We start from the raw sequence: 12,608 nt of genomic DNA, 5'->3' as shown, positions 1-12,608 counted from the left end.
CCCCTCCCCTCCCTGCAGGGGAATGGAGAGGAGCCATGTGAAGTTCTCCCCGGTGTGTGTGTGTGTGTGTGTGTGTGTGTGTATGGTTTTGTTTGTTTTTGTTTTTGTTTTTGAAACAGGGTTTCTACCAGACAATGGTGGCACACACCTTTAATCCCAGTACTTGGGAGGCAGAGACAGGTAAATTTCTGAGTTCAAGGCCAACCTGGTCTACAGAGTAAGTTCCAGGACAGTCAGGGCTATACAGAGAAACCCTGTCTCTAAACAAACAAACAAACAAACAAAAAGATACAGGGTTTCTCTGTGTAGATCAGGCTGGCCTGGAACTCAGAGTCCTCCTGCCTCTGCCTCCCAAGAGCTGGGACTAAAGGTGTGAGTCAGCACTGCCCACCCTCTGTTTGTCTTTCATTGTTTGTTTTTTTTAAAGATTTATTTATTTATTTTATATGTATGAATACACTGTAGCTGTATAGATGGCCATGAGCCATCATGAGGCTGCTAGGAATTGAATTCAGGACGGCCCCACTTGCTCCGCCCTGCTCGTTCCTGCTTAATTCACTGTACTTGTCTTCAGACGCACCAGAAGAGGGCATCTGATCTCATTACGGATGGTTGTGAGCCACCATGTGGTTGCTGGGATTTGAACTCAGGACCTTCGGAAGAGCAGTCAGTGCTCCTACCCACTGAGCCATCTCACCAGCCTCTCAATGTTTGTTTTTATTGTTGTTATGTGTACGAGTGTTCTGTCTGTATGCACCACTTTTGTGTCTGGTGCCCATGGAGGCCAGAAGAGGGTGTCAGATCCCCTGGAATTGGAGTTACAGACAGTTGTAAGCCACCATGTGGGTGTTGGGGATTGAACCCATGTCCTCTGGAAGAGCAGCTAGTGTTCTTAATCACTGAGCCATCTTCCCAGGTCTGTTCCATTTGAGACAGTGTCTCATGTAGCTCCTACTGACCTGGTACTCAACATGTAATCCATGATGGCTTCAAACTTATAGCAATCCTTCTGCCTGGGCTTCCCAGTGCTGGAAGTATAAATGCATCCCCATGCCTGGCTTCTCCCAGTCTCTCTTGAGGTCTACCAGCTGTGTCTTGCATATCCACTTCCATGCTAGCCTTGACCCTACAATCACACCATGATAGGGCCATCATCCATCCCCACTCTATAACATAAACTGTGGGCACTGGCCATTGGCCGCATCTTACCTAGTTCTAGTTCAAAAGGTGAGATGTTCATATACCTTGACCAGATGTCAATTTAAGATGACAGGTGGTAAGTGAGACTCTTACTGTTCCCATTCTCCACAACAAGACTGAAGTACTTGCCTAGGGTATATGGCCATGCAGGGTGAGACTATGCTTTGCTGCTGGGCATGCGTGCTACTCCAATAAACAATGTGACTTTTACAGGTCTGTGAGAGGCCCTTTTATCCATTGCAGGAGCATGAAAAATTAGTCTTTGGTACTTAGAGACAGCAGCATCGCAGGGTGTCACTGTAGCAGTGACTTGACATTCTAGAAGGCCCTTTGTAGTTTTTGTCTTTTGAGACAGTTTCCCTGTGTAGCCCAGGTTGGCCAAAAACTACGTGTTCTCTAACCTCAATCTCCTGAATGCTGGGATCATGGGTATGTGCCACCATGCCCAGCCTCTAAAAGTTTTGGGTTTGTTTTGTTTTTTATTTTTTTATTTTATTTTTTTACTTTTTATTTTTTGGTTTTTTGAGACAGGGTTTCTCTGTGTAACCCGGGCTGTCCTGGAACTCACTCTGTAGACCAGGTTGGCCTCAAACTCAAAAATCCTCCTGCCTCTGCCTCCCAAGTGCTGAGAGTAAAGGTATGTGCTACCACTGCCTGGCTTGTTTTTATTTTATTTTATTTGTTTAATTTAATTTTATTTTATTTTATTATTTTTTTTATTTTTTTATTTTTTTTGAGACAGGGTTTCTCTGTAGCCCTGGCTGTCCTGGAACTCACTCTGTAGACCAGGCTGGCCTCGAACTCAGAAATCTGCCTGGCCTCGAACTCAGAAATCTGCCTGCCTCTGCCTCCCAAGTGCTGGGATTAAAAGTGTGTGCTACCACTGCCTGACTGTTTTTTATTTTATTTTTTTTTAAAGATTTATTTTATTTATTTTATATATATGAGTACACCATTGCTCTCTTCAGACAAACGAGAAGAGGGCATATACCCCATTACAGATGGTTGTGAGCCACCATGTGGTTGCTGGGAATTGAACTCAGGACCTCTGAAAGAGCAGTTGGTGCTCTGAACCACTGAGCCGTCTCTCCAGGCCTTTTTTTTTTTTTTTTTAATTCTTCTGGGAGAGAGGTTAGTTTTCCTCTGGCCTTAGAGAAAGCAGTGGCTGCAAGGACCTTGTCAGGTGCCCAACTCTGAGGGTAGTGGCTTTTCTTTGCTTTCAAAGCCCAGCTGGTCCTGTTATCTGGGCTGCAAGGAAATGATGGTGGGTGACTGCTTGTCCTTCTGCTCCTGACCCAGGTGAGGAGTGGCTGGTCCGATCCGTGGGTGCTTATCTCCCTGCTGTCTTTGAAGAGGTATTGGATCTGGTGGACGCTGTGATCCTTACAGAAAAGGTTTGTACTTGGGTGTGGCTAGCAGGAGCTAGCCATGCTCACAGGGCAGACAAGGTGCAAGGAAGGGGCAGGCAGCATCCCTATGTGCACTAGAGAAATCAGATCAGATCTTGAGAGGAGACTCCCAGAGCATCCTCCAGGGTAGTTAGGCGTTGTCCCTGAGAACTTGGGATCAAGTTAGGAGCCTATGGTGTTCTCAGATCCAAGGCACTGGCAGCAGGAAGGTGGAGAGAGGCCTCCACAAATACCCTGTGTCTCCACCTGCAGACAGCCCTGCACCTCCGGGCTCGGCAGAACTTCAAGGACCTTCGAGGAGTGGCCCACCGCACTGGGGAGGAATGGTTAGTGACGGTGCAGGACACAGAAGCCCATGTTCCAGATGTCTATGAGGAGGTGCTGGGCGTGGTACCCATCACCACCCTGGGACCTCGGCACTACTGTGTCATCCTTGACCCAATGGGACCAGATGGCAAGAACCAGCTGGGACAAAAGCGTGTTGTCAAGGTAAGCCCATCTCCACCTCGGAGCTTGTGAGAATTGAGACCCTTGCGCGACAAGAGGCCTTCTCATCTGTCTTGCTCCATGTCTTCCAAACAACACATATGTTCTAGAAATAGCTCTAGTGGCTTTGTATACTTAGCTTTATGTTCCTCACACACTGTCCTATTTGCTTCCCCTAGGCCTAGGCTTCTCCTGAAGTTCCTGGAACTTGCTCCTCCATGTTGTGGACCCTTTATCGTGCTACATAAAACAAATCTCACACCCCGTAGCCCCCATGCTCTCCCCTGTCCTGCCTCCTGTGAGAGCTGTTAGGGCTCAACAAGCTGCCTGTGCGAAGGCAGGGACTAGATAGTTTAGGGATTGTGTGGATGAGATTTCTGCTGAAGTTATCTAACTAGGCTATTGCCACAGCATCATGGAGACAGCATGAAACCAAAGCTAGAAACGAGGGGTGTGGCTGTGCACTAGGGAGGTTAAGGCAGGAGGATCAGGAAGGAGTTCAAGGGCCATAGTGAGTTTGGGGGGGGGTCACCCTGGATACATGAGATCATCTCTTAAGAAAAGAAAAGAGAGAGTGAGGGGCTTAAATGTAAAAAACAACCCTTGCAGGACGTGGTGGCGCATGCCCTGAATTCCAGCTCTCAGAACATGGTGGCACATGCCCTGAAATCCAGCACTCAGGACATGGTGGCACATGGTCTGAATCCCAGCGCTCTGGAGACAGAGGCAGGCTAACCTCTATGAATTCTAGGCCAGACTGGTCTATAGAGCAAGTTCCAGGCCAGCAAGGATGACTTAATGAGACCCTGCCTCAAAAACAATCAAAACAAGCTAAAATCTCTATCATTTGTTGGATGGGTATTTAAAATTTGTGGCTATGAATTTGAGGTCAACTTGGGCTACACAGCAAGTGCCCTTCTCAATGGAGAGGAAAACAAATAAAACATGTATCTGTACTCACTTTCTTGGGAGCCTGATATAGGAGTCCAGAAGTTCAAAACTATTCTGGTCCCATACCATCATTGGTAGCAGGTCAGATTATATATATATATATTTTATTTATTTTAATATATATATATATATACATATATATATATATACACACACACACACATACATATATATATAATGTATTTGTGACCATTTTTTTTGTTTTGGCTTTTGTGACAGGGCTCTCACTTTGTTACCTAGGCTGGCCTTGGACCAAGGATGATCCTTCTTCTTCTTCCTTTTTTTTTTTTTAATTTATGTTTTTTGAGACAGGTTTTCTCTGTGAGGATGATCCTTCTTTAGCCTCCTACAGACATGTATGTGTACTGCACCCAGCTTAGGGTAATTCTTAACTGTTTAGCTTGAGGACCTAGCTCTTGATCATTTACAAATCCGACCAACTGAGCTGCCAGCTGTTGTCCAGAGAGAGAGAGACAGATGCTATGATAAGAGTGTCCTTTGGGCTTCTGTCTTTGACACAACACCAAGACATCATTGTAAAAGTACATGCAAAAAATAAGGTCAGTTCTAGGTCAAGGAACAAGCAAGGCAATAAACACAAATAGTCAATGAACAGCAAGGCAATAAACAAAGTCCCATGGTATTTAGGGACTTATCAAGATGATCAAGATCTTGAGCCTACTTTCTTATTCTAGCCCAATGACAAATTCCTGCCATATTCCTAGAAGGTGGCCCCAAAAGCTCTCCACATAAAAGTAACTTTTATTCGCCTGGCCTAATTGTCATCTCTGAGGCTCACTACCTCAGTTTGCTAGCCTAGGCCATGTCCTGGAAGCTGCCAGCCTCTGTACAATCTAATCGAGGACTAGAATGTTTTCAGCCTCTGAGACTTCCTGCTGAATATGTGCACTCTTTATTGTTCTTTCTAGCTCAAACTCTTCTCTGTGCTGACTGATTCAAACTGGCTCCTTTCTCGACCTCTGACAGACTTGCTCTGCTTGGCCTCAAATTAACTCTGGCAATCTGTTCTAATCTTCTGGCTCCTTCTTATTCCCTGTCTCAACCTGTCTTCAACTGCATCTAGCTTGTTCTCTCTACAACCTGTCTCTGTAAAGGGCTCTCATTAAACCCCCTGTTTTCTTTCTATGCTGCTGTCTCTTAAGTACCCTCTTGGTTTTTTTTTTTCCTATGTTCCTGTGAGAGTTGGGCATATCCTGTTTTATCAAATCTTTCTCTGATTGTCTGCCATTTAATTAGATATTTCTTTCAAACATGGGTGCTTCCTTGTACACACTAACTCTACTTTCATTGTTTGGGATTAAAGGTGTATATTAAGGGCCTGTCTGTATTCCAGCCAGAGTAGCCATATTGCCAGATTAAAATCCCTCTGCACAGCATGGGATTGGGAAAGTGCCACCTGAAGACTTGGCTCAAGGTCATGCAATAGGTGGCAAGCCAGGAGGCTGTTTTGAAGCAGTATGGCTCTCCCATAGGCCTTAGAGACACCATGACCTAACCTCCCCCCACCTTTTTTTTCACTAGGGAGAGAAGTCCTTTTTCCTCCAGCCAGGAGAGAGGCTGGAGCGAGGCATCCAGGATGTGTATGTGCTGTCAGAGCAGCAGGGCCTGCTGCTGAAGGCACTGCAGCCCCTGGAGGAGGGGGAGAGCGAGGAGAAGGTCTACCACCAGGCTGGAGACCGCTGGCTCATCCGTGGGCCCCTGGAGTATGTGCCATCTGCAAAAGTGGAGGTGGTGGAAGAACGGCAGGCTATCCCTCTGGACCAAAATGAGGGCATCTACGTGCAGGATGTCAAGACAGGGAAGGTACCAGCTGTGGGATGGGAGGTAGCAGTGGTGGCTTCCTCTGAGCCAGCAGGTGATGCTAATGGGAAGAGGCAGGTTGGGAGAAGAGTCATACAGTGGCAGCCAGGTGGCCAGCTGGCAGATGTGAGGCCATTTCATACTCCATTTGTCATCTTTGTCCCAAATACCTAATTTTACATTTTAGAAGCTCCAGCTGCGAGAATGAGCTAGGCTTTAGGACAGGAGTTCTGCCCTGCTGCAGATGTGGCCCCAGCATAAAGGTCTCTGTGGACTTTGGCTGCATTACCTAACCCTTGACCTTGGCTTCACTGAGGATTATTACATCGCTGACTTTTTCCCTGAGCATCTAATGTAGAAACGATTCAGAGTCAGAGGCAACGCTCATGTGTGAGGTGCTTCCTAGGAACACACCTGAAGTTGTGATGCACAGCATGTTGATTTAGCAAGGAGAACCCTAGAAATAATGCCAAGCACTTGCTACATACCAAGTGTGGTTCTTTGAAAATCGACTTTGTGAATCCTTCCTCACTCCGTAACCTCAGATGGCCCATTGTACAGATGAGGAAGTGAAACGTGGGCAATAGCTTGAGAAAAAGCGAGCAGATGGCAACCAAGCTTGAGTGTAGTCTCCCTGCAGACACCTGCTTTAACCAGAACACTGTTCTACCCCTGGGCAGGGTGGGCTCAGGACTATGAGGGATAATGTTCTCCCTCCTACCCTCTCTGAAATCACCTTCCCTAGGTGCGGGCTGTGATTGGAAGCACCTACATGCTGACGCAGGATGAAGTCCTGTGGGAAAAGGAGCTGCCTTCTGGGGTCGAGGAGCTGCTGAACTTGGGGCATGACCCTCTGGCAGACAGGGGTCAGAAGGGCACAGCCAAGGTCCTTCAGCCCTCAGCTCCAAGGAACAAGACCCGAGTGGTCAGCTACCGAGTTCCCCACAACGCAGCGGTGCAGGTGTATGACTACAGAGCCAAGAGAGCTCGGTGAGCCAGCAGAGGCCTCTGTGGGGTCCCAGGGTCCCCAGGGAGGCTCTCAGGGCAGCTGACTTCCACCTCTCTTCACAGGGTGGTCTTTGGGCCTGAGCTAGTGTCACTGGATCCTGAGGAGCAGTTCACAGTGTTGTCCCTTTCTGCTGGGCGACCCAAGCGTCCTCATGCCCGCCGTGCACTCTGCCTGCTGCTGGGACCTGATTTCTTTACTGACGTCATCACCATTGAAACTGCAGATCATGCCAGGCTGCAGCTGCAGCTTGCCTACAACTGGTGAGGGCAACCAGGGGGCAGCCTCAGAAACAGAAGAGGGTACATGCCTCCCAGCTCAGACAGAGGGCAGGTCTTGATGCCCTAGACCAAAGGGAAGCTGGGAGTTTAGAAAATGCGGGGTGGATATGGCCTGGCCTTCTAGGATGAGGAGTTCAGGGCTCCAGTAACAGGAGACTACCTAGCCACACCTCTGTCACACCTCTGTCATTTATTACTGCAAGGTTTTTGTTTTGTTTTGTTTTTGAGACAAGGCTTGCCTGTAGGCCTGGATAGCCTGAAACTCACTCTGTAGACCAGGCTGCCTCAGACTCACAGAGATTTACCTGCCTCTGCATCCCCAGTGCTCAGACTAAAAGAGTATACCACCACTCCCAGTTTCTACAAGGCTTTTTTTAAAAGATTCATTTAGTTTATTTATTTATTTATTATATCTAAGTACACTGTAGCTGTCTTCAGACACTCCAGAAGAGGACATCAGATCCCATTACGGATGGTTGTGAGCCACCATGTGGTTGCTGGGATTTGAACTCAGGACCTCTGGAAGAGCAGTCGGTGCTCTTAACTGCTGAGCCATCTCTCCAGCCCCATGCAAGGCTTTTTTTAAAAGAAAAATTTTCACAACCCATGGGCATGAACTGTGTGAACAAGCAGTCAGAGTACCTGCCGCCGCAGAGCGCACTGCTGGGTCCTGGCCCAGCTGTGCTGATTGCTCTCTGGGGACCTGCACAGGGAACCTTGTGGTTTCCTCCTCTTCCCCAGCTGGAAAATGAAGATTACCTCCTTCACGGAGTGCTGAAAGGCTTTCAAGAAATGGTTAAATGTAGCTGGGCGGTGGTGGCGCACGCCTTTAGTCCCAGCCCTTGGGAGGCAGAGGCAGGCGGATCTCTGAGTTTGAGGCCTGCCAGGTCTACAGAGTGAGGTCTACAGAGACAGCCGGGCTATACAGAGAAACCCACAGCATGTGGGTGTAATCCCAGCTCCCCAGAGGTAGAAGCAGGAGGATCAGGTATTCAAGGCCAGAGTCATCTGAAAGAGCTCAAAGCCAGCCTGGGTCTCCAGTGTGAGAGTCACCTGAAGAAATGGTGCTCACCGGTGTCTGAGCCCATTCTGAGTTCCTCACCTTGTGGTGGAGAAGAGCAAGCTAGTACTGTGACCGAGATAGATGGGGTGCTGACTTAGTGACAGTTAAGAGCACAGACTTTAGAGCCATCTTGCCTGGATTCCAAGTTTTGGCTTGCCATATATGGTATGATCTTTGGTATGCCCTGGGGTTTAGCACCTTGACCCCCTCTATTTTGTCTTCTGTAAAATGGGATGATATGCATCTCCACCTGAAGGACTCTGGGAGCTTTTAATGGAAACATAGGTGCTTGCTGGGCACAATTTAACATCTCCGTTGTAGGAAGGAGCTTCTCTTGAGCCCCAGAGGAGGGCGTTGAAATACTGCTCAGAAAGGGTATCATTTCTTGTGGGAAGATAGCTTCCCCACTCTGGGCCTCTTTGTTCACAGGCACTTTGAACTGAAGAACCGGAATGACCCAGAAGAGACAGCCAAGCTTTTCTCCGTGCCTGACTTTGTGGGTGATGCCTGCAAGGCCATTGCGTCCCGAGTCCGGGGGGCTGTCGCCTCTGTCACCTTTGATGACTTCCATAAGAACTCAGCACGTATCATTCGCATGGCTGTGTTTGGCTTTGAGATGTCTCAAGATGCAGGTCCTGATGGCACACTCTTGCCCAGGGCTCGAGACCGGGCAGTCTTTCCCCAAAATGGGCTGGTAGTCAGCAGTGTGGATGTGCAGTCAGTGGAGCCTGTGGACCAGAGGACCCGGGATGCCCTTCAGCGCAGTGTCCAGCTAGCCATTGAAATCACAACCAACTCCCAGGAGGCAGCAGCCAAGTGAGTGGTGGTGCAGAGACCGTGGGGGTCGGGGGCAGTCGGGGCGGCGAGGCAGAGGAGAGGCGGGGCGGGGACAGGCAGGGGATGGGGCAGGCGGCGGGGGTGGGTGGGGGTGGGTGGGGGTGACACATCTCAGCTAGGGCCAAGACATGAACACTGAACAACATGGCACCCACAAACAGTCTGCCTATTGCAGTCTGGTCCACAAGGGTCTGTTCTCTACCCAGCATGACTAATAGAGCTGTGAGCAGGAGGGCATCCCTGCTCCCACGGCATCCTACCCTTTTCAGGGCCTTCATGGCTCTCCAGGGGAGTTCGGCTTCCCTGTCCTCTACCTTCAGCTTGGTCCCACCTTGGGCCCTTTGGGACTTCTTTGCCCAGTGTATTTTTCCAGCCCCAAGGTCACCTCCTTGGAGAGCCCTTTCTTTTCTCTAGCTACTGTTGCAGTGTCCTCTTTCCCTACTCACCCACTTGCTCTCAGATGCTCATCAATGCCCGAAAGCACCCTAGCCTGTTTTCTTCCCATGGGAGACGGCATCCGGTGAAAGCAGAGACATCGAGCATGCCTGTCTTCCGCAGGCCTAGAGCCCCGCCGTGGTTGCTTGCAGCTTGCACATTGTTCTAGGCCCACGCGCATGAATGTTTGGAGACGGGGGCTGGGTCAGTCTCTACTCCAGGTGCTCCTTTCTTAGCTCTGGGCCACCATCTCATCTGCCCCTGCTCTTACCCAGGCACGAGGCTCAGAGACTAGAGCAGGAAGCCCGTGGTCGGCTTGAGAGGCAGAAGATCTTGGACCAGTCAGAAGCTGAAAAAGCCCGCAAGGAACTCTTGGAGCTTGAGGCTATGAGGTGGGTCACAAAATGGAGGTAGAAAGACTGGTCAGTCTGAGAGTCTTGGAAAACCTGCTGGCTCAGGCAGATTGGGGTTGAGAGGCAAGAAGAGCATGCATAAATCAAAACCCCGGAAGGGATGGGGATGTGGACTAGCGGTAGAGAACTTGCCTAGCATGGACAAGGCCTGGGGCTCCATCCCCAGTACTGGAAGAAAATTAAAAATGATGGCCCAGCAAGATGGCAGTGGGTGAGGGAGCTTGCTGCCACTCCCGATCCCACATAGTGAAAGGAGAGAACTGATTCACACACGTTGTCCTCTGACTGTCATACTTGTGTGGTGGTGTCCCCGAGTAGGTGGACGTCTCTTCTAGGCCTCCCCTGACTCTGTTTCCCCTGCAGCATGGCTGTGGAGAGCACTGGTAATGCCAAAGCAGAGGCGGAGTCCCGTGCAGAGGCAGCGCGGATTGAGGGAGAAGGCTCTGTTCTGCAGGCCAAGCTAAAGGCACAGGCGTTAGCCATTGAGACGGTACGTGGAGGTGCTGCTGCTGGGAGGCTTCAGCATTGGGGCCTGGAAGAGGCCTGCTTGTTAAAGGCTCTGAAACCAAATGTGGCCTGAGAAAGCACTGCTCACACTCTCTGCAGTTTCCCTCTGTCCTGTAGCAGTGCACTCAATTCAATCCCTGAAGACAGGGACTCTTCCAGCCATTCCCCAGATGAGCTTCATTGCTCACTTTGTTGTATGTTTTACACCTGTGACCTCCTTTCAGAGATAGGTGTCACCTCCGTTTTACACCATGGCTTGAATTAGGGGACTTCTTCCCAAGATTCACTAGCTAAATAGTAACACAGCTAGGATTTGCCCCTGAGATTCCCTTCTGCCTCAGTTTTCTCGGAGTTGCTGGCTGGACATTTCCTGGGACACATGATCTAAAACCAGCCTTGGTCTCCCCCTTCCAGGAGGCTGAGCTGGAGCGAGTAAAGAAAGTACGAGAGATGGAACTGATCTACAGCCGGGCCCAGCTGGAGCTGGAGGTGAGCAAGGCACAGCAGCTCGCCGATGTGGAGGCAAAGAAGTTCAAGGAGATGACAGAGGCACTGGGCCCTGGCACCATCAGGGACCTGGCTGTGGCCGGGCCAGAGATGCAGGTGAGAACAGAAGACAAGGGAGGGGATGGATGTTTGCCTTGGAACCAAGAAGGTAGAAGAAAGCAAGCATAGTTGGGGAGGTGTTGGAGGATGGAAAGGGGCTCGGGGTGAGTTGCCCCTGTGACCTGTCACTGAGCACCATGCGATGCCACACCAGCAAGAGGCACTGTCCTAGACCCTGCAGAGCTAGCACTGCTAGGGGGACTGTAGCAGATGAGACATCAGTGTCTTGAAGGAATTCAAGAAGAGCGATATGATGATGGTCGCACTTCAGAGACTACTTGGTTTAGGGAGGGCTGCTCTGGGAAGGCAGCTGAGGCAAATGGCCATTTCTTTTCTTTAAAGATTTATTTATTTAAAGATTATATGTAAGTACACTGTAGCTGTCTTCAGACACTCCAGAAGAGGGCATCAGATATCAATTTCAGATGATTGTGAGCCACCATGTGGTTGCTAGGATTTGAACTCAGGACAGACTGCTCAGGAAGAGCAGTCAGTGTGCACTTAACCACTGAACCATCTCTCCAGCCTGTAAATGGCCAATTCTGACAGTGTCCTCTTACTGGGTTTATCCTCCATCCTTGCAGGTGAAACTTCTTCAGTCCCTGGGCCTGAAATCCACTCTCATCACTGATGGCTCTTCACCCATCAACCTCTTCAACACAGCCTTCGGCCTGCTGGGGCTGGGGTCTGACGGTCAGCCACCAGTACAAAAGTGACCTGGAAGCCCAACCCCAAGGAAGACTGCTTTTCCAGGCCCCCTGAAGCAGCCAAGCTGTGCCTTAGGTTGACACTGACTGCATTGACAATGGATAAATAAAATGACAACCGTAGACATTTATGGGTTTTTTTGTTTTTGTTTTTTTTGTCTTATCTCCAGCCTGAGTGATCAGGGATCTTAATGGTGACAAGAAGGTGCCCCTCAAATCTTGGTAAAATTACCAGAGACTATTTTGGTCTCCAAGGAAACAGGGAGAAAACTATCCCACAGCCACAGTGATAAGCATGGAACCCAAAGCCTTTTGAGCCTACTGTTGTTTAGACTGCAGCTCTTTAGAGCCTGAGTAGGCAGAGATGATGCTGTCCAGGATTCTGTCAGGCCAGCACACCTGGGAGCACTCCGCCCTTGCATCGGCTTGCGGCTGGTTTTTCTTTTTCTTTTTTTTTTTTTTAAATATTTATTATGTATTTACTTATTATAAGTACACTGTAGCTGTCTTCAGACACACCAGAAGAGGGCGTCAGATCTCATTACAGATGGTTGTGAGCCACCGTGTGGTTGCTGGGATTTGAACTCAGGACCTTCAGAAGAGCAGTCCGTGCTCTTACCCGCTGAGCCATCTCACCAGCCCGCAGCTGGTTTTTTTCCCATGAATCCTGGCCACCTAGTTGAGGAATCACCCTCAGGCTGCAGAGCCTGCTAGGCCTGCCATTGGAGACTCTCCTTTGGCACCACCTGTCGGCCTCACTAGCAGCCTGCAGTGCCAGCAAGTGTGCAGCCTGCCCCGGGCACCTGTGTACTTGCTTCCTCCTTGAGAAGGCTGTCTAGGGAAGAGGACCCTGCCAGGGCAGCAGGATGGAGAACACACTCTGAAT

The 12,608-nt window shown here is 49.5% G+C and overlaps 1 protein-coding gene across 1 annotated transcript in view; it reads left to right on the top strand.

Moving 5' to 3' along the window:
• The window catches only part of Mvp (major vault protein), a 28,806-nt gene extending 16,957 nt beyond the window's left edge, over positions 1 to 11,849 (top strand). The window contains exons 6-15 of the mRNA XM_031388360.1: positions 2,500 to 2,594; positions 2,862 to 3,098; positions 5,589 to 5,870; positions 6,613 to 6,857; positions 6,939 to 7,136; positions 8,647 to 9,033; positions 9,765 to 9,881; positions 10,266 to 10,392; positions 10,824 to 11,012; positions 11,600 to 11,849. Of these exons, the coding sequence (XP_031244220.1) occupies positions 2,500 to 2,594; positions 2,862 to 3,098; positions 5,589 to 5,870; positions 6,613 to 6,857; positions 6,939 to 7,136; positions 8,647 to 9,033; positions 9,765 to 9,881; positions 10,266 to 10,392; positions 10,824 to 11,012; positions 11,600 to 11,731 (2,009 nt within the window). The 3' untranslated portion in view covers positions 11,732 to 11,849. The remainder of the gene's footprint in view (positions 1 to 2,499; positions 2,595 to 2,861; positions 3,099 to 5,588; positions 5,871 to 6,612; positions 6,858 to 6,938; positions 7,137 to 8,646; positions 9,034 to 9,764; positions 9,882 to 10,265; positions 10,393 to 10,823; positions 11,013 to 11,599) is intronic.
• The last annotated feature ends 759 nt before the right edge of the window (positions 11,850 to 12,608 follow it).

This window comes from Mastomys coucha, unplaced genomic scaffold (assembly GCF_008632895.1).
Source record: "Mastomys coucha isolate ucsf_1 unplaced genomic scaffold, UCSF_Mcou_1 pScaffold21, whole genome shotgun sequence".
In the NCBI taxonomy this organism is placed as follows: domain Eukaryota; kingdom Metazoa; phylum Chordata; class Mammalia; order Rodentia; family Muridae; genus Mastomys; species Mastomys coucha.
The sequence above is the reverse complement of the archived record's forward strand: the minus strand, read 5'-3'. Positions and strand labels throughout refer to the sequence as shown.